At 37.6% G+C, this 22576-nt stretch overlaps 1 protein-coding gene across 4 annotated transcripts in view; it reads right to left on the bottom strand.

Moving 5' to 3' along the window:
* Window positions 1–13642: 13642 nt before the first annotated feature.
* The window catches only part of ZNF385D (zinc finger protein 385D), a 415511-nt gene continuing 406577 nt past the window's right edge, over window positions 13643–22576 (bottom strand). For all 4 annotated transcript variants that reach the window (XM_061464924.1, XM_061464925.1, XM_061464927.1 and 1 more), the window contains 4 exons: window positions 21523–21756; window positions 19608–19786; window positions 18138–18239; window positions 13643–13937 (listed from right to left, as the gene is read on the bottom strand). In XM_061464924.1, the coding sequence (XP_061320908.1) occupies window positions 13704–13937; window positions 18138–18239; window positions 19608–19786; window positions 21523–21756 (749 nt within the window). In that variant the 3' untranslated portion in view covers window positions 13643–13703. The remainder of the gene's footprint in view (window positions 13938–18137; window positions 18240–19607; window positions 19787–21522; window positions 21757–22576) is intronic.

The following is a 22576-nucleotide window of genomic DNA, read 5'->3' on the forward strand; positions in this document are numbered from 1 at the left end:
AGCGGTTTTGCAAAGGAAACTGACCTTCGCTCACAACCACATATCTACAACACAAGTGTTATAACATCTAAATTTTAAAGCCTAGTATCTTTCTTAGGAATCAATAAGTGTATCCCAAATGACTTCTCCTTGCTGGGAGCAGAGATACTGCAATTTTAGCAGCTTTTCTCTAGGCAGGCTTTTAATTAGACATTAGCTGTCCTACAAACTAATTTTTCCCTCCTATTGACTTGCGCCTTTTGCCAGACCAAGGACAATGGGAACAAAGAAGTTTATCTTAAGCAGTGTCAGCACCAGCACAGTCTTTAGCTGTGATTTTGGAAGAGGGTGAAAGAAGCCAGGGTCATAAGACCAGAAAAATCTGGCTTAGGAGCCTGGTAGGGAACTATAGTCAGAAGACTGTGATAAATCCTTCAGTAGGCAGAGAGATATGCAATTATGAATGTCAACATTTTCTTCCCAGGTACTTTGTAGGGGAAATAGCATTTGGGCAAAACAACCTTTTATACTGGGCTGAGCCTGCTAGTCAGTGTATCATTTAAGCCCAGTAACTGATGTTTACTCATCAGTTTCATGACAGTTCAATCACTAGATAGATAGGTTCTTAGACCAGATCTTATTCTCCTGTAATCAAACACAGCACTTCTTCAGAATCCACTTATAGAAGCAGATGCTGCCCTTGAATAATTGCCCAACACCAGGAATGGTCTGCACACAAAGTTGGATTTGTATGCTGCCTTCACTACACAGAACCGCAACCTTCTCCCCTGTGCAAACCAAACTAACAACCCACTTTTGCAAGAGATCCATTTTTTCAATTCATGCTCTATATCTTCATTCACCATCAGTGTCTCAACTCCTGTCTGTATTAACCCATGATATACCATGAAGTGTAACAGAGACTGGGAAGAGGTGAAGGTAAGAGCACACAGGCATAGCACTTCAGGCTCTTCGACAGCTACAAGAGGATCTTTATGCTCTAAGAACAGTTTCTTGCTCAGCAGTCCTGGGACACACAAACCTGTGCTTTGGCCATGTGCAGATATTTAAGTTATGAGTGTCCAGGGAGCTCTGAATGGGAAAGTTTCCATCCACCACACCTCAGTCAAGCAAAACCCTGAGACAATTGGTAGATTCTGAGTCTATAATATAGCAAGCTATTTACAGTTTCTGTCAGAATAATATGCAACTATTAATGGTTACCTTATTTAGGAGACAAGAGGGTTTTTCCATGACTAAGGTAATGCATCTGTAGTGGCTTGGCATTAAAGAAGAGAACAAATAGAAACAGCAGTTCTTATGGAAGATTTTCCAGCTACGGTCTCTCTGGTAAGTCAGCAGATTTAATGCAGAATATAAATTTTTTTTACAGGGGCCATCTCTCTGATTATGGTTTGACAATAACACTTGTGTTCCAAACTAAGCCACCAAAAACTGCTATAGGCCTTGAAAACCAATGAGGCTATGCTGATTTAGACTTGCTAAGGAGCTAATGCCGAACTTTCAAATCAACCCTCAGCCTTTATAAAAGGACACACACACCATCCCCCTAAAATGAAAAGTTAGTATTTCTATCCAACAAACAGCTCTGTGCAGCGAAAGGAAACACTTGACTTCTTATAAATTGCTAAGCAATTGTGATTTCTCAACTCAGGATTTTTTTTTCTGAGAGGCTAACAGATAGGAAACAGAGTTCACCCTAGGTTTGACTTAGTGGTGTTGGAAGCATGAAAGGCATGCCACTGTTCACAAAAATCTTTTACATGCACATTGTAGTTTATACTTAAGATTTATTCCTGCTGTCCTCAATGAGATTCTGTATTCACTGCAAACTTCAGCTCCTATGATAGAGCATGATGATCTCATGGTGCAAAGACTGGTGTTTCACCTAAATGCTGGTTATAGGGAGAAGAGCTCAATTACCTTTACTCCATCCTTCTTTGTGATCATACATAAAGCTCAGTGCCTCCATTTCCTTTCCTGCCCTTTGACTTTCTTTTAGTCTGTGACTTCTAGAGTAAAAGTCATCTCTCCTACTCTTTACAAAGTATGTGGTAATATTGCCAGGGTTCTGAGGCCTGGGAGCTGCATTTGAACCTAGGCTCTTCTCTTGGAGGATGCCCAAGTGAATCTGTAGGTCTGCCTGTGCCTGGCATTGCACCTTTCTCATCCTGACTGCCTTGCTGCTCCTGGCCTGGATAGTCCTGGACTCTCAGCTTACCTGGTCACTGCCACCAGATCGGCTCTGCTCACCTTGTTGTGGGACTAGCCCCCTGTTGGAGAGTCCCCTGCCTGGCTGCCTTGCTGCACCCTTGCTTCCAGCTCCACTGGCCTTGTGGAGAATCCCACTCTTGCTACTCTTAAAAAAAACAGTGGTTCCCTAGAGAGCTTTCAACATGTTAAGTTTTGCTTAAAAACAGACGAACACTCAAAAAAACTCCAAGACAACCCAAAACTTCACAAAATAAAAAAAATAACATCCCCAATTCAAACCTGTTCTGTTAATGTGCTTGATGTAGTAAAACTCCACTGCAAAAATTCTTCACTTCTGAGATTGAAACCAAAATGACTAACAACAATTTTTTTATTTTATTTTTTTTCACACATCTTGCATATGGGAGACACAGTTTTGTCATTGTGCTCTACCACATGCTGGATTTCCCCTTGGCTGTCTGGCATCTGAACTAAAGAGCAACTTGCTTCTTAGATTAAATTAATTTCTGACATCTAATATTTGCCTAACTTTTCCATCAATTTCAGACCTATATAGCACAGATGTCTACCTCATCTATTGTCCAATGTCCTTTGCAATCTGTGGGGAAAATAAGTATGTCTAAGACACATATCATCTCATACTACAGTGGACTTTTAATAGAGGACAGCTGTATCAAGTCCCTAAATCTGCATTTAATAACTATTCAGATGCATGCATCTACACTATGGGTGGTAATGAAGGAATCAGCTCATCTACTGATAAACCGGGGGTAAGAGAACAGATTTAACGCATAGGAACTTTACCTAGGTCCTAACAGAAGTTCTGATCTCCAGAAAGAAGCGGAACAAACAGATGAACTTGACTACTGTATCTCAGACAATCAGTCTCTTTGTTTTCTCCTGAAAGCAAAAGCTTCTCAGCATATGGCAGGGTGTGATGAAAATGACTTTTAAGACCTTTATTTCGTCATAAAATTAAATTCTACTTTATGATCACAGAGAGCCTCTAAGCACCAATTTCGTGAAAAAAAATAAAGAATGGTCAAGTTATAATAAAATGATGAATTTTTCAACCACACTCTGCATAGCTCTGAAATACAGATTTCCATTAACAGATGGCATAATCTATGAGGACGTTGAACTTAACTGCTCTCATACTAAGGATGCTTAAATTAAAGATAAAACAATGGACTAAACTGCAAACCTACAAGTGTTGCAATATTTGTTTGATGAAAAACTCAGACTAAACTGTATTTAACATTACTTAAGAAGCCAGAAATTAAAATTGTTTTGGCCTCAGTTATACAGGCTGAGGAAGTTGGGGCTGTTCAGCCTGGAGAAGAGAAGGCTGCGTGGAGACCTCATAGCAGCCTTCCAGTATCTGAAGGGGGCCTGTAGGGATGCTGGGGAGGGACTCTTCATTAGGGACTGTAGTGACAGGACAAGGGGTAACAGGTTAAAGCTTAAACGGGAAGTTTAGGTTGGATATAAGGAGGAAATTCTTTCCTGTGAGGGTGGTGAGGCACTTGAATAGGTTGTCCAGGGAGGTTGTGAATGCTCCATCCCTGGCGGTGTTCAAGACGAGGTTGGACAAGGCCTTGGGTGATATGATTTAGCGTAAGGTGACCCTGCCCATGGCAGGGGGGTTGGAACTAGATGATCTTAAGGTCCTTTCCAACCCTAATTATTCTATGATTCTATAAGGAAAACAGAAGGCTTCCCTTTTTAGCAAAAGCATTTTGGATCATGCTGTAGTCACAAAAAGCTTTTAATTCTGTAAAATATTTTGGAAAACACTTTGTATGGAAGAATATTCCAAATCAACTAATAACATACTGAATATACCACTGACCTTTAACTCGTAAGTTCTCAGGGTCCTTTTGGTGGGAGGTTGTTTGGTTGGTATGTTGTTTTGTTTTTTTCCCCCATTTTGCCTGATAGCGAAATAAGCATTAGAATGGAGAGTAGAAACATAGGTACAATATGCCAAAGCATGAAGTTTGTATTCAGCCCCTCCTGAATGGAGTAAATCTGTGACTTTTGGAAGGAGGAACATTTTTAAAATAAAAGACAGGCAGATGTCAAGTGGCAAATTATTTACCTAATTATTACTTAAAGCCTGAATTGAATGCAAAGTGCTAAGATTCAGACATCACATAACCAGTCCAGTTATGTGGCCTGTATTTTATTGCTGAACTTTAGGAGCTCCACAGTTTAACTGAATAGCTCCTTAGCAAACTGGCACAACCACACATCATTATTGGCATTCATACACTGAAGAACACAACTCACAGGATTCAGCAACCTCTGTGAGGGATCTGAAATGAGAGAGGAACCAAGAAGCCTTGCACTTTGACTTCAGCCTCTTATTTTGTTGCAAGGACTCTGTTGCAGGCCTCTTTCTCCCTTTGGGATGCTCAGCCATAAAGTCCAAAGTCAGTCCTTGCCCAAGGTAAAAGACAAGCAACATATAAGAGGTTTAGCTTTACTAAAGTACAGCCTTGCTGAATTCTGCATATTTTCATTAATTCAGTGAACTACAGACATCTTTTTTGCTTTCAGTACTGTTAAATATTTTCCCTGATCTGTCAGCATTTTTAAAAGCATGAACTATGCTTAGCAACTGATCATGATAGATGTATTTTTGACATGAGATTGTCTAGGAGAACTATGCTGAAATCTATTTTAGCAATAACGTGACAGACTGTTGCAGCTGACAGGCAGTGTCCAAAAGGCCACTGCCAAACGTATTTACCTATGCTCAGATTTGGAACATTTAATTTTCTAACTGGCTATTTTCATGTGAATAGGTAGGTGAAATAGACCCAGGGCAAGATTCTGAAGTCTTTCTCCTATGAAATGCCAACCTCTGTAACTCTTATATTTGTCTCCCTGACTCATCAAGTCATGAAGTAAAGTCATTGACATCTTTTGGAGCAACACACTAAGTATGTACAGAAAGAAAACAGCAAAGATCTGCTGAGTGTGGATGATCTTCAAGTTCTTTCCAACCCTAACTACTCAATGATTCTATCACTGGCTCAAAATGCTTTGTTAGGTACTACCACAGCACAGAACCTCATTCTTGATGAGGACAGAGCTCACCTGAGGATTTGTGCCTGCTTAGAGCCTTTATGCACCTTTTCTGTGTTTTAACATTTAGAAATATCTTCCAATTTCCAGCTATTTTTCACTGGTAAGTTTATAGCCAACTATCCATGTGCTTAAGCTGGAACATGTCTTCCTTATGGTTACCATCCCAGGATTTGTAAGGAGCAGTTGGATCCCTCTCTCCCTCATCCTTCAGCTCCTTATTCTAAGCATATAAATGCAATTATATTGTTTTCTCATGTACTAGGTTCTCCACTTTCCCTCAACCTAAAAAGACTTAGCTGCTCTTCATCATGACTCACTGAAGTTATAAAAATACATATTTTTTTTTATTCTGTGATGGAATAATGTAGAATATAATTTTTGCCTCTTTTTTCTTTTTTTAACAGCTGTATCAAATTTATAACTCATTGTCACCAATGGTAATACCTGTGAGTTATGTTCCTCTTCAGCTATTTCCAGCTGCTGAGTTCTTGGAGCTACTTGTTATTTAGATTCTAAATACATGATTGTCCCTCTCTTTCCTATTGAGTTAGAGCTCCTTTCTATTATACTAGTTCTCAAGGTTACTTTATTTTTTTCTGGAAAATATCATGCTCCTCTCTATGTTGATGATAGCTCTTAATGTGTGTTATCAAAGAACTTTAAGGGCATATGCTTTTTTTCTGTGTAAATCACCAGTAAAACCAGATACAACCTACAATGGCTCCTGAGGAACAGCTTTCTACCTTATCTCCTGACCCTAATAATACTCCTAATGCTGTAATCCTTGCAGCCTTCACTTCAGTTAGCTTCCCTCAAAGTAGTTGTCTGAATACTCATTGTACCAACTTAATAAATTTTATGGGTTAAAAGCATGTGTTTTAAAAGCACAACCTAATCTAGAGTAATTAGTCTAACCTACGTATTGAAAAACACCAAAATACTGATAACTTTATCTCATTTAACAAGATAACATTTGTCTCATTAAGTACATTTTGCATGGAATAGTAATCCATTGCATCCTGTCTCATGGAGTAGAACTGAAATGCTTCTGAAGATGCTTTACTGCATCTGCAAAGTTTCTGACAGTTAGCTGGAATGCAGGTATCAATAAAATGTTTTTGTTTTTTTTTCCCTACTGCTTTTCATAGCTTTGAAAAGGAGATGAAAATAGCTCTAGTTTTTTTTCCAAGGATTCACTTGCCATGTAAAATACCCCAGAGGAGAACAGAGAATCTTTATACAGACAGTGAGAAGGCTTAACTGTGGCAAAGCCAACAAGGTTAGTTTCAGGGTTCACTATTTAAAGCAGCCAATACTGTAATGAGGGGCTCAGTGCAGGACTTCAAACACATTCTTGGTTGGTTATACCACTGAAAGGAACAGAAGGGTACTATATTATATACCCATATTATACACCCTATAAGTGAGTGTGTTTTGGTTTGGGGTTTGTTTCCTTTTAAATGCTCTTTGCAGTGTCCCATCCTCCTGGAGGAGTCACAAAACCTCTGATTCAGAAGGGAGATGAGAGGGAAGTAGGAGCTGTGTATATATAGAGAGGAAATATATGTGTAGACATTTTTCTGATCGACCACATTGTGGCTTTAGTGTGTAAATCATAAGATAAAAAGCTACAGCTGTTTCCATCTCCTTTCTAAAACTCTAAAACCAGTAGAAGACAGAAACAGGATTTTTTCTGTTTGATTGGCACCTACATTTCAGCAAGCTGTCAGGGTTTGGGCAACTGCAGGACGTACAAAAAAATGTGACTCAACTTGAGGCTCATAACGTTTTTTGTTCTTGGGTGCTCCTTCTGTGTACAAAAAATACCTTCGTGGTTTTATTCTGATGAACAAAACAGATTGATGTGGCATTTTGACTGGCAATATGTCATGGACAAGACTACAGTAAAAATGTATCTGAAAGAAAGACTACACTTTGGGGGGGCATCACCCCCAAGCTGAAGCACTTGGAGATCTTCTTCAAATGGATATCCTCTGTTATAAATATGACAGAATGGCCACATTAGGAACCTGTGCAGTAGGTGCATCTTCTCATGGAGCCACTAGGCAGTTTTGAGAAAGTTATAACAGGTTGTTATAAAGGCATAATTTTGCCCATATGCTATAATCTCCCACTTTGTTGTTTCCCAAAAGAATATCTGCACTTGTCACACTGTGTTTTGAGTGGACAATTCTCACCTGATACATGTGTCAATGAGAACTGTTCCCATGGCAAACACCAGCCATCAGCTGCAAGTAGAGAGGGCTGAAATTGTTAACAAATCCTGCAGGCATTTGTGGTGAGAAAATGGTTTATGATTTTTACCCTTTTTTCTATTGCCTCTGCTCTCAGAAATACATAGCTATTGCTTCTGAACATAAGAAATAACATTTACATTAAATTAAACCTTTGAAGAATCCCAAAAGAACATTTCAGGCAACTGTAAAAGAATAAAGAACTGTGTGTGTCATAAAACTCTGACTAGATTAGATAAAGAGCACTGCAGTATAAACGTGCTCTCTATTCATAATATATTTCTATTACTATGTTGCTGTTGCTTTAACTTTTTTATCCAATTTATTAACTCTTACCAAATGATCCAACAAGGGCTTGATGAATACCAGCTTCTGAAGTGCATACTTAAAACTTATGGATTCTGTTCACTCACATGAGAGATAAAAGTATGAATAAAGAAACATAGGAGACAAATCAAATAGTAATGATAACAAATAAAAAATATGTATATCCTTTCTGGAGACTCAGGTGTTGACGAGATGCTGTGGTATCTTGGCTGGTAAGAACAGATATGAATGCATGGATTTCCAAGCAAAATTCTTGTGTCCTGCAACTGAGTTTCCAATACCTATGCAATGAATATTAATAACTATACTTGCTTCTAATTATGGGTGTAAAATAATCAGTTCCTGCTGTGAACAGCACAAATGTCAGTGTGCTGACAGTGACAAGAGTGAAAACCATTGCTACAATGGTTTCATTGCTACAATGAAAACCAATGCTACAATGCTAAGCCAAAGAAAGTCTTCTGTTTTTTTCTCATCTTTTTCATCAAAATTATTTTTAAAGTTAAGATCTCATGACCTTCAAGGTCCCTATTTTTTATCCAGGAACTCCTGAATGTCCCAGCTTGTTAATGACCCACAAATTCCACACAAGAAAAAGCATCAGTTTACTAGTTTCTTTACATTGGCTCTTTCGACTCTTTTTACTTCACCATCCAAGCATCATGCCATCATGAAGCTGATCACAAGAACTTGGCAGCCACTAATCACATTTTAGGCTGAGCCAAGTTTCTTTCTTTATCAATATATCAATACAGAATCAGAGTTGAATGACACCTAATTGCAGTACACAGCATGACTGCACACGGCCTCAGGCACTCAGGGAAAAAAATTGCTTCTACTGAAGTCAAAGATCTTTGCAACTGCTTTCAGGAGTCCCAGGTTTAAAACCATTATGGTTTCAGAGTATTCTTAATTTCGGTCTGGAGTGCAGCCTCTTTCAGCTCCTGACATTTCAGGTCAGGCTTTGTAATAACCCTCCTTCAGACAGGTACATTTAGTCCTAAATGGTCTTGAATTTTAATAAACCTGTAGGTGTGAGAGGCCATAAAGCTCTTGTTCTTGGCTAAACCCTTAATTGTGTGTTTGAGATTTCAACTACTTTAAGATAAAATTTATCAGTGTTACTATTTCTTTCAGTCACTTACTGAATCTCAGCACAGAAGCTTCTGTATGATTCATAAGCACTGAAGTAATGGCACTCACAGATAAACAATGAGAACAGGGGAAGATGTAAAAAAAAATCTGTAATGTTTTACATAGCACAGCCTCACATTTTCACATACATCTACGTAAATAAGAAGCTCAAAGTAATTTTCTTGTGAGCTTAAGGTGCTCAGAACCCTCAAGCCTGAGCTATGCTGAAGTCAGTTTTAAAAATGGAGATTCAGACACCTATGTTAATAAAAAGAACATACACCTTATAAAGTGGTTTAGGCTTCTGACTCCACCTGTTTCCAGAGCAATTTGTGCAGCAAAATAATCTGGCTATTTTTGCTTCATATTTAGCTACAAGAATGTTGTAATTGTGAAGAAACCTGTTCAGTGTTGGTCTTATGTTCACAAAATGACATTTATTTTTGCAAAAAAAGAGAGGTATTAAAGTAAAATTTCCCAAGATGCTTTGAGAATACCCTAAAAACTATGTCTTTACTGGGAGCAGAAGGCAGAAGCAAGGGCTCCTAAGAAGCATTATTTCAGCTTTCAGGAAATATCAGGCCAATACTCTACTGTATCTAAGTGACTAAGGGCAGGTCCATGCAGTTATAGTATTCCTGGTATAACTGGAAGACAATGACTGTGAGACATTAAATTTACTCGTAGCATCCTTGCATTGATTCAGCATCTAAAAAGTCTTTTCATCTTTTAAAATACAAAGCCAATTGTAATATTCCAGTATTAAAATGACAGATGTAATTCTTCTAGTTATATTAACTTTATTTAGCTATTCTTAATTTTGTATAATTTCATCCTAAAATAAAGATGTATACTTTTCAAACAAAATATTCCTTGACATGGCCAGTTCATTTTTATTATTTTTCAGATCATCATATTTAGACCATTTGCTTACTGACCTCTCACATCAGCTTTTACAGCAGCTTTCAAGAATGTAACTAATTTCATGGTTCAGAGCAACGATGATCCTTTAGAACAAAGGTTTGAAGCCAGAGATAGTTGGAAAAATGCAGATAGCATAAAAATATTATATATATATCCCTCCCACAAAAATACCATCTCTTTGGGTCAGAACAGCATAGTCATTCTTTAACACTTTGTATAGAATTGAAGAAAACATCCCTGAACCTATTTGTTTTTCTTAGTTCATACCCAGCCATTTCCCTGCAGGCTGATTTCACACTGTTATTCCAGTGAGTGACTGTGTCTTCAACAAAATGATCTGTTTCCTTGTGCTTTAGGCTTCCTTCTGGCTCTGGAGTATTACTGTAGTATGCAATATGATGACACATTTTTATAGTGCTCTCTATATAGGATGTACTGACAAGTAGATGTAAAGTGTCTTCTGTTTGATAGCTCCTTTGTCAGCTCCTTTGTATGCTGTGGACATACCCTTTATGGGAAGCTCCCCTTGCCCAATCAGATTGATGTACCAATATTTTCCTTGACATATATATATATATATATATATATACACTAAAACAGTTCTGCTGACATCCCAGGTATGTTGACTTGTTACTGACCAAGAGCAGGGTGAAACAGCAAGGCACAGAAAATCCACTATGCATTCTAACATTTAGGCTTTATCCTTTATTAGGTAGTGAGTAAGAGACATAAAAAGAATTAACTTTGTTGTTTACAGCTGAAATTTAAGAGACTTGTGTGAACAAAAACTTGTTCCATAGAGCACTGTGACAAAAGAGGTCCAAGTAAGCAGAACGTGTCATTGCAAATTAGCTGATGTAAGTAGTTGGAATGATGCTCTTTATTTCTAGCAAAACTTGTCTTAACTCTGACCTTGGTACTGTGCCTCCATACATGCCACAGGCCACGTTTTGGCAAGGAACAGCCTGCTGATTTTGACGGCGTTTTAACAACATGGCAGGATGTACATCAGGTGTCCATGCACCGGAAGGCCATGCATAAGAGTCTATAGGATATTTGTGGGTCTCCCCTTTTCCCATCTGTGTATTTTTTTCATGGGGAAAAGATCACCTGCCCAGATCTTCTGCCTTCCCAAAATGCTGGTCCTCCTCTGTTTAGCGAGCTCTTACTTACACAGCCTATTACAAAAGGCCTGTAGATAAACAGTGGCTCATGGAGCACAGCTTGAAAAGTGGTGCTCTGTTCAAGGAGGGATATGAACACAGCTGGCAACGGCACTACAACTTCTGCAAAAAGATGGAAGATTGAAAGCAGGCTTAAAAGACCAAGGCCAAGATTTTGCAAAGAGGAGTTGAACATTACTACATTACATTTACGTACCCAAATAAAATGAGGCATTTTCTTAATTGAGTGCTAGGTGCAGGTTTTGAAGGCTGGTTTGTTTACTGCCTCTTTACTGGGAGCTGTAGAGTTAGGAAGCCCTTTTCAATGTCAGCCCCTAGTTATTTAGGTGCCTAAACTTGGCTTCAGGAACTTACTCATACTCTTCTTGTTTTGGAAATTGGGCCAAAGCAATCCAGGTAGAAATTAGCCCTGAAATCACCATCACATCTTCTTCATGGCTACATAGGAGTGAATTAAATATAAACAAAAGCCCATTTCATTTCAAGGCACAAACGTTTGCAAATAAACTGGATGAAATACAAATACGTAATATAGAACTTATTTTAACACTTGTAGATAAATAAATGCAACTCTTTGGAATTCTTTGGACACAGACATCCATGGAACCTCTTCTTTCTCTGTTTTTTCATATATTTTTTTATAAAATCTAAATGCAGAGAGGTTTAAAAAATGGCAAATATCAATGTATATGGAAGGCTCACTGATGAACTGCAAGTCAAAAGTGCTGTATATTCCCATCCTCTGTATCTCCCAACTGTCCACATTAACCACAGGCAGCATCTTATAGCAACCACATGGTCAATATTTTGCATTACTACCTTTTAATAAAATCTTTCAAATAATTTCCACATCTAAACTTAAATTATGCTTTTAAATTTTATTCCTCCTAAATGTATGGTAGGTATTTCACATAGCTACACATCAGAGTGGTCGCATGCCACTCAGCAGCGCGCTCCATAATATTAATAGATACTTTTCAGCTCCCTATGGGAAAAAGCAGGCAGCAAGAATCAGATTCAAGAAGTCTATTTTTTCTCTGCTGTTTGTTGCTTACCACTTAATGACCCACATGTGAAACTCAATGGTTATATAATTATTTTATATAGTAGATTTTCTGTTTATAAGTTATTTTTCTTACTCTAACATATATACAATATATCTATATATACCCCTGATAAATCTCAATTTAAAGGGACACAGTCAACCCCTTTAAGCCTCACAGTAAATGTATAAGGCTTTAAGCTGTCCTTATATAAAGGTCAGCTACAGAATTCAAGGGTCCCTTCAGATCCTAAAGGTTGTATTTGTTCCAAACCCACAATGTGCAGTTATCTTGTAATATGTATCTCACGTGTTGCTGTTTACATTTTATAGGTATATTAAGACATTTTATATCACATCAGTAGGAAATAAAACAAGAGAATAAAACTGCTTCTATGACTAAGCCTGTTGCAAAAAACGTTACCTGGATCTATAGACACTCCCACTGGTGTGATATAAAAGGAATATGTGCCATTCTTGGAAGGAAATTCTGGCTACACTGCAGTCAGAAGGAACTTTATACTGACTTAAATGAGGCCAGGATTTCTCTCCTGCTTTTCATTTGCTAGTTATGACTTTGTGCAACCCATTTGTGTCTTCTGTCTGCTCAACACTAAGGTATCAGGCCTGTTTCAGGACAAGAGTGTAGTTTTAGCTGTCCACTGGAATGCCTTCAACATTGATCTATCCTGTATGTATTACACGTTTGAATATACACACACAGTACACACTGTACACGTACGTTCTCAGTTAAATAGAATTTTGACCTATTCTGTGTACAGCATCTGGATTTTTTTTTTTTTCTCTCACTAAATCTTTACCATTTACTTTGACCTAATCATAGATTATCTTCATGCCCATTCTTCTCTGGGTGAGGAAAGCGATTTCTGCTCACCAGGTACAGCTCCACATTATTGTCATCATTTTTGACTACTTACCAAAGTGACATAATTTTTTCATTTTGTCTTTTGCAACTCAGTTAGAAACCTAGTGGCATAGATAGAGACACAATGCTACTGTTTTACAAGACATCTATTATATCTACTTTTGTTCAGATAAATACCCATTAACTGCTGATTTGGCAGGAGGATTGGTAAGGGTACTACTATTCACAGTGTTTCTTTTTTTTTTCCTTCTTTAATCTACAGAATAAAGTATTTTATGTACATTGGAACCAGTTAATGCCCTTTAGACAAATTTGTAAGTTGTTTCATAAAGCAGGAAAGACATTGCAGGGAAATATGTGCCAAAAAGCACAGTCAAAGGCTTCATAAGTTTTATATGTCACTACAAGTCAATGCTGGAGATCAGTTCTAAAACGATCAATACTCAAGAGGAATGTTCTCATCTGGAGAAAATACTGCCCATTCCCCCTTTTAGAATTTGTTCAGTTCTCTATCAAAAGTCCTGGCTCTTCATATATACTTTAAACTATAAATAAACACTGCATAGTTCAATGTTCTTGATTTTCGTTTTGTTTGTTTGTTTTGAAAAATTATTGCAGTACAATTAATTCCTGTTTGGAGTTCAGTAAGGAGCAAACAGCACAGGAGTATGAGTGGTCCGTATAGGCCCCGGAGCTGGTCGTAGGAGTGCTGGAGGAAGTGCTGAAGTCTGGAAAAGGGTGGCTGCTGGGGCTGTGCGAAGACTGAAGGGGGAATTCACAGCCACAGCAGCAGCTGCTGCTGCAGCTGCTAGCGGGTTTGGTAGGATCCGTGGAGCCATTGGCTTTGAAGGTTCCTTTGAAAATACTAATTTTACCTGTGGGGAAGAGAGAAAACAAACAAACAGAGAGACATAATTTGTTCATATTAGGAACACCACAGGGATCTTGACTTAAGACGGTAAGTGCAAAAACAGGCAAGAGAGGCCTCATAGTGGCTACTGACTCTGTGAGCTGCAGGCTTGTGACAGGAGATACGATCTTACAGATTGGACAAGGGTGAGCAGGATTTGGTTGGGGACAGACAGTTTCAATGTTCACACCTTATTGCTGAGACTTGCAATTTAACATGAGATTAGAAAACAAAGAAAACCTAAATAGAATCACAGAATCATAGAATAGTTAGAGTTGGAAAGGACCTTAAGATCATCTAGTTCCAACCCCCCTGCCATGGGCAGGGACACATCCCACGAAATAAATTAGGGGCTGGGCAATCTGCACCAAAGGAATGCTGCACGTACCATACAAAAATTAAATAAAGAAGAATTACCCATCAATTAAAAGACTTCCATGTGGACAGCTTTACGACAGAGAACAGAGCAGAATGAAAACGGTCTGACTTTGTTTTTACCATTACGATGCAAGTTCTACTCAAAATTAACATCTCCAGCTAGCTCTTATTTATTAGCTCCTGTTTCCGAGAACAAGCAAATAAAAAACCAAAGTTTGTCTTGCACCAGTTATGAAAATCTTCTATGTTTCACAGGTTCAAACAGGTGCTGAATTCTATGGGTGCTGCCCTATGTCATCTAGCTGCATCTTCAAAATTTTATGGTTAAGATACTGTTCACTCTTACAAGGACTGTGAAAAAGTCGCAGATATTTTAAAATGTTGTCATGAATTTTCCCTACATCACATGCCAAAACATGGTATTTTTATTACTGTCACTGAGGCTTCCGCTTTAAAAGCATGTAAATCATGAGTCCTGTGCAATTACCAAATACAACCCATTTAGTTCCCAAAAAGACAGAAAAAAACCCAACAACTCCTGATGTTTTTCCCAGACTGATTGAATATATTCACAGAGGTCCATTATTATTTAAGATAATTTACATTTGGTATGCATACAAATGAACATCAGAGTAGTCTATATAGATTTCTGCAGATTTCAGTGGGACTTCAAGTTTCTAATGAGATGCCAGGAGCCTGAATACCTTTGTTGTTCTGGTTTTGTAATTCTGAGATAAGAATAGAAACCTCATCCACTGGCAAGGAAAAGTTCCATTGGCTGTGATGGACTTTTAGTGGGTCTGTGTCCTTGCATGACCTGAGGCCTTTGCAAAGAACATAAACCTGAATATGTAGTATTGCATATAGAGAATATGAACATATATACCATACCACGGTACATATCACTGTAAGTATGGACACTTCTCACTCACAGGGAAACAATTTCTCATCCTTGAATTGAAAGGGACTTTCAAATAATTAGCTTGAACTCTATCAATCTGATATTTTCAACTTGCCGGTACCATAAAGTAAGGCCAGGACTACTCTGACATGAATCACCAGCAAGTTTCATCATTACACTATTGCCATATTCTAAAAAGCCTGTGGTTCTTTACCAGCCAGATGGATTCAAGATTTTTACTTTTCCTAATACCCACTGGCAACTCTGCTGGCCTCAAGGTCTTTTTAAAGCTCTGAGAGAGATACTCATAGGGGACCAGATCCTGTTATTCTCTTAAAGGAGGATATAATGCAGTTAGATACAGAATTCCTCATGGTGCCTATGAAAAGCAATGATCTGATATTTTTCTTGACCGGTGTGACACCCACTGATCCAAGCTGTATTCTTCCCTGCTGAGCATGTGACTTTTTCCTCCTTCCTTACAGTTTTTAGTAAACACTGTTTAGAACACACAGAAAAAAACCCTAAAAATCCTGTGTACAAAGTACAGAAAACCCCAGCCCAAAACAACAGGACTCCGACTGAGGTCTAGAATTTCCAGTGAAGGATGTTTTCCCTAAGAGTTATTTTATTGCAGAAAGTTTAGACTATCAAATGTCTGATAAACTTTTTCTCTCCAGTGTAGTGTTTTATATATGCTGGACATTTGTGTCTTGAAGAAATATCAAGTAAGTCCCAATGTTACAAGATTTCTTAAACTCTTGGGAATTTCTTAAATTTTATGGGAATTCATAAAGTTTCCTCTGAAGCATGCAAAACCGGACCAGGCAAAGCAGTACAGATGATACCAAAAACATGGCAATGGAAAGGTTTTGGTCTAGAACAGCTATGAAAATCTAGTACATCCTTTTCCTAACTTCTCTGGAAATAAATTTGGTGATGTTCACACATTTTTTTTTGTCACGAAGAACAAAGATTTTATGTGACTTATGTTTATATTAAAAGGCTAGGGCTATTTTCCCATTCTTGGAGGAATCAAAAAATTCTAATGAAGTTAGATAGCTCTGTAGTTAATTTATCAACACGGCTCTGATTTCACGATAGCTGCAAAACTAGTAATCTTTAGCATATACAATACCCTGCAAGTATTAGTTACTAACAGGAAAGTCAACATCAAAAGTAAAGTAGCCACTATCTGTTTCATTTTCAATGAAGCAAAATCAGGGACAGTAAATAACTTGAAAAATTAATGGGGAGCAAAGAAAAATCTAGAGCTCATAAAAAACATTTACATTCAAAGTTAAATTAGCACATCTTCGGCTTGTTGCTGTGCCATTCTGCATTTAAATGACAGCAATTTTGGTATTTTTTCTATCCAAAACCAAAAAGACTAAACAGATAACTGCTGTCATCTTTTCTAAGTGTGGTCTCCATTCTACTACCCAGAACTGTTCATTTATTACTAACTCATTCTCTCCTTCTTAAGTCCCCTTGGTCTCTTTGCTCGCCTCTAGCCTGACTTGTATATTGTGAGCAATTGGGAGTGAGGAAGTAGGAAAAGGATACATTGCCTTTATTTGTCTATGTGGCAACTAAATGATCCTGGCTGAAGTTCTCAAAAACCACCATTACAAAAAATTTGTAAACAGAGAACTCTGCACAACAGGAACAGTAATGTAACGGTTATTTTCATCCCCTAGGAAACAGTGGATTTCCTAAAGGAATAACAATCCTGTCAGAGAGGCTTTAGTGATTTCTTGTCCTACTTACCTCATACGTATTTTCTATTCCTTTCAGCATAGTCTATATGTACTGGAGACCTTGGTCTTCCTGGTGGATTACTGGAAAATCCTATGGGCCTATATTCCTACCAGTGGATCTACCAGAATGAGGCACTGCATTACACTACAACATTTAGGAAAGCTCCTACCCAACTGAATCATGCATGAATACATATATACTCATGAGGGTGGTCCCAACAAAGACAGACTTCTGTTGTCAAGAAAAGAGCTTTAACTTAAAGAGAATTGGGTTTTCACAGAAACAAAGCTCCACATTCTAACAGCATTAAAGAAGATGGTCACAGCATAAAGAGCTAATCTCTATGAGGCCAAGGATTCAACATCCTCCCTCTGCCAAAACCATCTATAAACCCTTACGAAACACCAGAGCACGTAAAACAATCATGCAGTTTATCTGATGGAGATAAATGTCAGATGTTTCACTAATCCACCCACAATATAAGCTGTTTCTTAACTGATGGCAGAATCCTAGAGGGTTTTTTATTAAAAAGTAAACATTTTTCTCAGCTATTGAAACTAGTAAAAACTGTGTTACAGATAGTTTATCCTGGCAGTCAAAAATGTGACCAAAACTATCCTGAAACTGAGTGAAATGAAATGAGAGATGAATTTTTTCAAATATTTCAGTTGTTATCTGAGTAATTTTTTCTAAATAGAATAAAGGTTTCATGTTTTATAGAGTATTATTTAGCCATTTCATCACTATTGTCCTTTGTGAAAACTGGAAAAATCCTGTTTGACATCTGGGTGCTTCTTTCATCTCTTGCTCTTTAATTACCTTTGAAACGAGCTTCTTTCCTGGGGTTATTCAGTTCTACCTACAAAACTGAGGACCCACAGGTTGTAGTCAACACCCATTAGAGTATAGAAAAAGTCCCTTGTGGGCTTCCATGGGCTCATACACTTGTATACTCCCATTGCTGACACTATTCCTCTCATTTTAATCATTTTTCCACCTACATTTTCTAAAACCCCTACTCAGCCTGGTGAAAACAAAAGTAAAATAAAACAAAATAAAATGAAATTAAAAAAAAAAAAATAAACCCCCACCAAACCCAAACGACCATAAAAGTGTTTGACTTACCCCTAGAGGATGTGTTCCCTTCTGGAGTTTGTTGTAAGGGCTGTATTTAGGCTTAGGTGGCTTCCCAGCAGCTCTGTCTTTGTGCCTTCTACTGCTTATGTGCTGTTAAAATACATTTGGGAGGGGGGAAGAGTGATAGTTGTTTAATAGATCATTTCAGATTTTGCTTTTCATAAGGGTGTTCCAACACTGAAGGCTACTGCTCTCTACAGCAGCATTACTTTGACTAATTCAATAACAAATGGAAACAGGGTTTATTCCAGTTTGAACGATCCTTTGTGTATCACATACTGGAACTCTGATTTTTAACAGTGCTCAGTTCAGCTCTGCTTCCCCTGTAGTCAATTATTTTATCACCTTTGCTAACTTCAACAGGACCTGAATCAGGTCAAAGACAGAAGCTTTTGAAAAATTCCTCCCCATTTATAAAGCATCCATCAAATTCAATCTACTGCTGACAGAAATTTTAGAAGAATATTAGATAGTAGAGTATCCTCCATTGGAAGTGGGGCAGGGGGAAAGGTCACAAAATTGTTTAAATCCCTAAGAAACCTAAGATTTCAGCTGAAAGATGGTTACATACCAAACTGTCAGTGAAAAAAAAAACCACAAAATCCACTATCTTCTTCATGAAATCTATGAGATTTTACAAAAATCCTGCTACACAGACTTTATTGCAGTATTAGATGTAAAGGACCTTTTTCAGTACTATATTCTTTGATTTCTGTTCTCAGGAGTTCTCACAAAAAAAAAAAAAAAAGACAAAAGAACTGGGCTTTTTTTCTTTCCCTGAAAGCTGTTGTCCATTAGTGAATTTATCTTCATTCTTGTAAAGTTCCCCAAGTTTAATTCCAAAAGGCATATGGAATTAAATTAAGTGTTTTTCAGAACAAAGGCTTTGTTCATCTGAAGAATGACTGAACATAATTTAGTGTAATTGCAATTTAGAGGTCATGCTTCTCAGTTAGAATAACACTGATAAAAAAATTGTACAAATCCTCTCCAGCCTGCATTTCTAAGCAGGTTATGCAGTGCTCTGTGAAAGTGCTGCCTGCACCCACCTCCACATCTTTTTCAAGTCCAATATCATGCAGTACACTAAATGGCAGGGTTTATTAGCTCATGACAATTACACTAGTCTAAAGACAGTTGTGACATGTTGCAGCTTACAGCTTCTATAACTCTTTACAGAAATATATGTAGAATCATAGAATCATGAAACCAACTAGGTTGGAAAAGACCTTTTGAGATCATCAAGTAATCAAGAGATTTTGAGAAAACATATTCTGTGTAAGGGAAAATCATATCCAAACCAAAACATACAGCATGACAGCCAAATACAAAGGGCAAAATCTGTAAGCTCCATTTGGATGTAAACTGTTAGACTGACACATGCTGACTGTGTTGGTACTTTATCATCATGAAAACAAAGAACAGCCAAGGATTCACACTCTGCATCTAGCTGAGTACCTGTTTCAGTTGTGTCTCAGAGTTTACGTGCACATCACATATTTCACAGTGAAATGTTTTGTTCTGAAGGCCTGTGTTTCCTTTATTCACAGGTCCTTTGCCTTTTACGCCTGCCCGGGGAAAGGCTTTTATGGTTCCACTTCCATTCCGAGCTTCCAGCATAGTTTTGTGCTTAGTCCCTGGAGACATTAGAAATGGGAAACAGAAACAACTTTGGCAATTTGGTTGCATTCATTGTTTTATTTTCTTTTTAAAAGAAAATCATATGAGCCTCAGCTTGGTACCACATGCTGTTCTTGGAATATGCCTGTGTTTGTCTGTATCTGATTCATACCAATGTAACAATATTTAAGATCTGATATTTCGTTATCAAATTACATAACTGTAGGTAATGCACTAGAACAAAGCAGCCAGACCAGTAAGTAGCGGCACAATCAGGTATCCTGATGTGAAGTTAAATGGGTGTGACTTTTCTCATTAACTCCTACTGCTAATAAAACCTGAACTGTAGCTGCAAAAGAAGAGTAATTTAGCTATTAAAGATGTAGTTGGATTTGATTTGTTGTCCTCCTGAATGGATCGATAAACAGTATGTCTTATGTATCTTACACTTAAATCTGTATTTAATTAATTAGCCTTCAAATCAAAAAGGGGCAGAGGTTTCTGGCAGCAACCTATGGATCTTCAATGGCCTGGATGGAAACCGAAATGTGTGAGAAACGTGTATGTGAGAAAATTGCACCTGAATTTTTTATTGAAATAAAGACTGGATAGAAAACAAGTATCCTGTAGTGTTACCTTTATTCAGAGTGAACAATCTCTTATACTGTTGACTTCCACACAGAACAAGATTTTGACTCATCTTGATCAGAAAAATGTTGAGTCTAACCCTTATGTGAAGTTAAATAACTTTATAAAGTTGAATTTTCACCAGTTGAAAACCTGGCATACATCAAATACAGCATTCTAAACTGAATAGGCTTTGTTTCTCATGAATAGCAACAAATTATCATTTCCTATTTAATTTAAGTGGAATCTTCAGATATGCCAAAGTTAATTCCTATTTTATTACATCATGAAACCACTGATCATTTTGCTGCAGGTATATGATCGCTGTCTCTTATGTTTCAAACCTTGGGCTCTCTGTTTGTCTCTTAAATCTATTTAACCTGCTGGCAGGTAACCCCTGACATCCAAAATCAGGAGATTTTCTGCAGGACGGTTATAGGTGGTCATTGCCACCATATTAAATCCCAAGATCTTTTAACCCTGCTCACCACACAGCCAATGAATGAGATGCTTAAAACAGTGACTATGAATGATGGCTCGCTACTACTGGCAATTATTGAAGCTACTAGCTCTAACAACATGAAAATGTTTGGAAAGTAAAAAACTCTCATACAGTAGTTGCTATCAGTTGATGAAAACAAAGGGAAAATATACATAATTTTAACAGGTTATTAACAGACAATATGAAGAAGAATTCTAACTCTCGTTATTGGACTCCAACTGACACTCCCTCTTTCAGCCTTAATTTGTTAGATTTCAAACAAAACTAATGGCATTCATACTCAGTTTGCTAGCTGGCACAAACAAAACTATGCAAACTCTGAACACCAAAGGTAATGAAGCATGAGCTGTCATTTAGCTCTATAAGGTTTGGAAGCTGCAAAAGCTAAAATGTAAGAAAATGGGTAACTTGCATGCAATAAAATCCCTTTCTTCCTGCTTTATGAAAGACTCTTAGTCTGTCATTTTTATTCTTTAATAGTTAATGAATTCCTTGTAATTGCCAGTTTTCTGCCACCTCTTTGTCCCCTGCTGCAAGAGATCTAATCTATTCAGGGGAAGATAATTTCACAGCTCTTGAGAGAGAAGGAAAAAATGGAGAAAAGCAAGCACTGCTCCATCTCACCACTGTTGTGCGCCTCCAGCTGCGAGGCAGAGTTGACAGCGACTTTGCATAGTGAACAGTACAGCAGTCTTTTTGCTTTTTCTTCCTCAGTCTCCACAGAAGGGCATGTGGTGCTGCTAGTGGCTGTTGTGGGGACTTTCTCCACTTTAGAGGTGATCTCAGTTGTCATAACACTGCTCTTCCGGATTTCCACGGTTGTTGTCGTTGATATTGCTGGTGTCCCTGCGGTAACGTCTGTGGGCAAAGAGAGGAGATGGAAGGAAACACAAAAAAAGGGGTTTTGACCTTTGGCATTTGCTTGTTTTCATCCTAATGCTGCAACTGCACAGAGAGTCAGATTGCGCTGGTGATGGTTTGACTAATGGTAATGAACTAAATCTGACCTTATCCTTTGTATTTTGTGTGGTTACAAAATACAGTACTCCCATGTATCGAAATGAGACGTATTCTGTCTCCTGCCTTGTGCTAACACCCAGTAAATACAGAATTCATAAATTGAAAAGACAGGCCATTAAAACTGCACTGTGCAACTGAAAGATAATCTGCTAGACGAGGTCGTGTAATTTACCATTATAATAGTTAGTTAAAATTTATATGCAGCACTTCAGATGCATAAACTGCCACAGTACCACATAATACTTACGCTATAAGTAGCCAAGCTAAGGTTTTACCATTCTGGACTAAAACTAATATTAAAATAATTGTCTGTTCTTGATATCTGATAAAATAAAATGTTAAATTGATGCTTCACTTGATATTAGCCAAAACTAATACAAAATGACATGTAATGAATAATACACAGTATACATTTATCCATTATTGTTACCCATTACATAATAACAATAAATACTAATAGTAATTAAATATGCAAAATTCTGTATCTGAGACTTACACAAACACCAATAAGATCTCCATTTTTCATATCAGTGGTATGTTTGGAAAAACTGTAAGCATATTATAAACCTAAACCTATATTTGCAAACCTAGTGCTTCCACCTAAGAACTTGTGCTTTTTCTGTAGTTTTCAAATTCAAGAGAGAGAAAATACAGTGAT

The sequence above is a fragment of the Pezoporus flaviventris genome, unplaced genomic scaffold (assembly GCF_033815535.1).
Source record: "Pezoporus flaviventris isolate CSIRO_AGI_PZ_B2104156 unplaced genomic scaffold, CSIRO_AGI_Pfla_v1 ptg000037l, whole genome shotgun sequence".
Taxonomy (NCBI): Eukaryota; Metazoa; Chordata; class Aves; order Psittaciformes; family Psittacidae; genus Pezoporus; species Pezoporus flaviventris.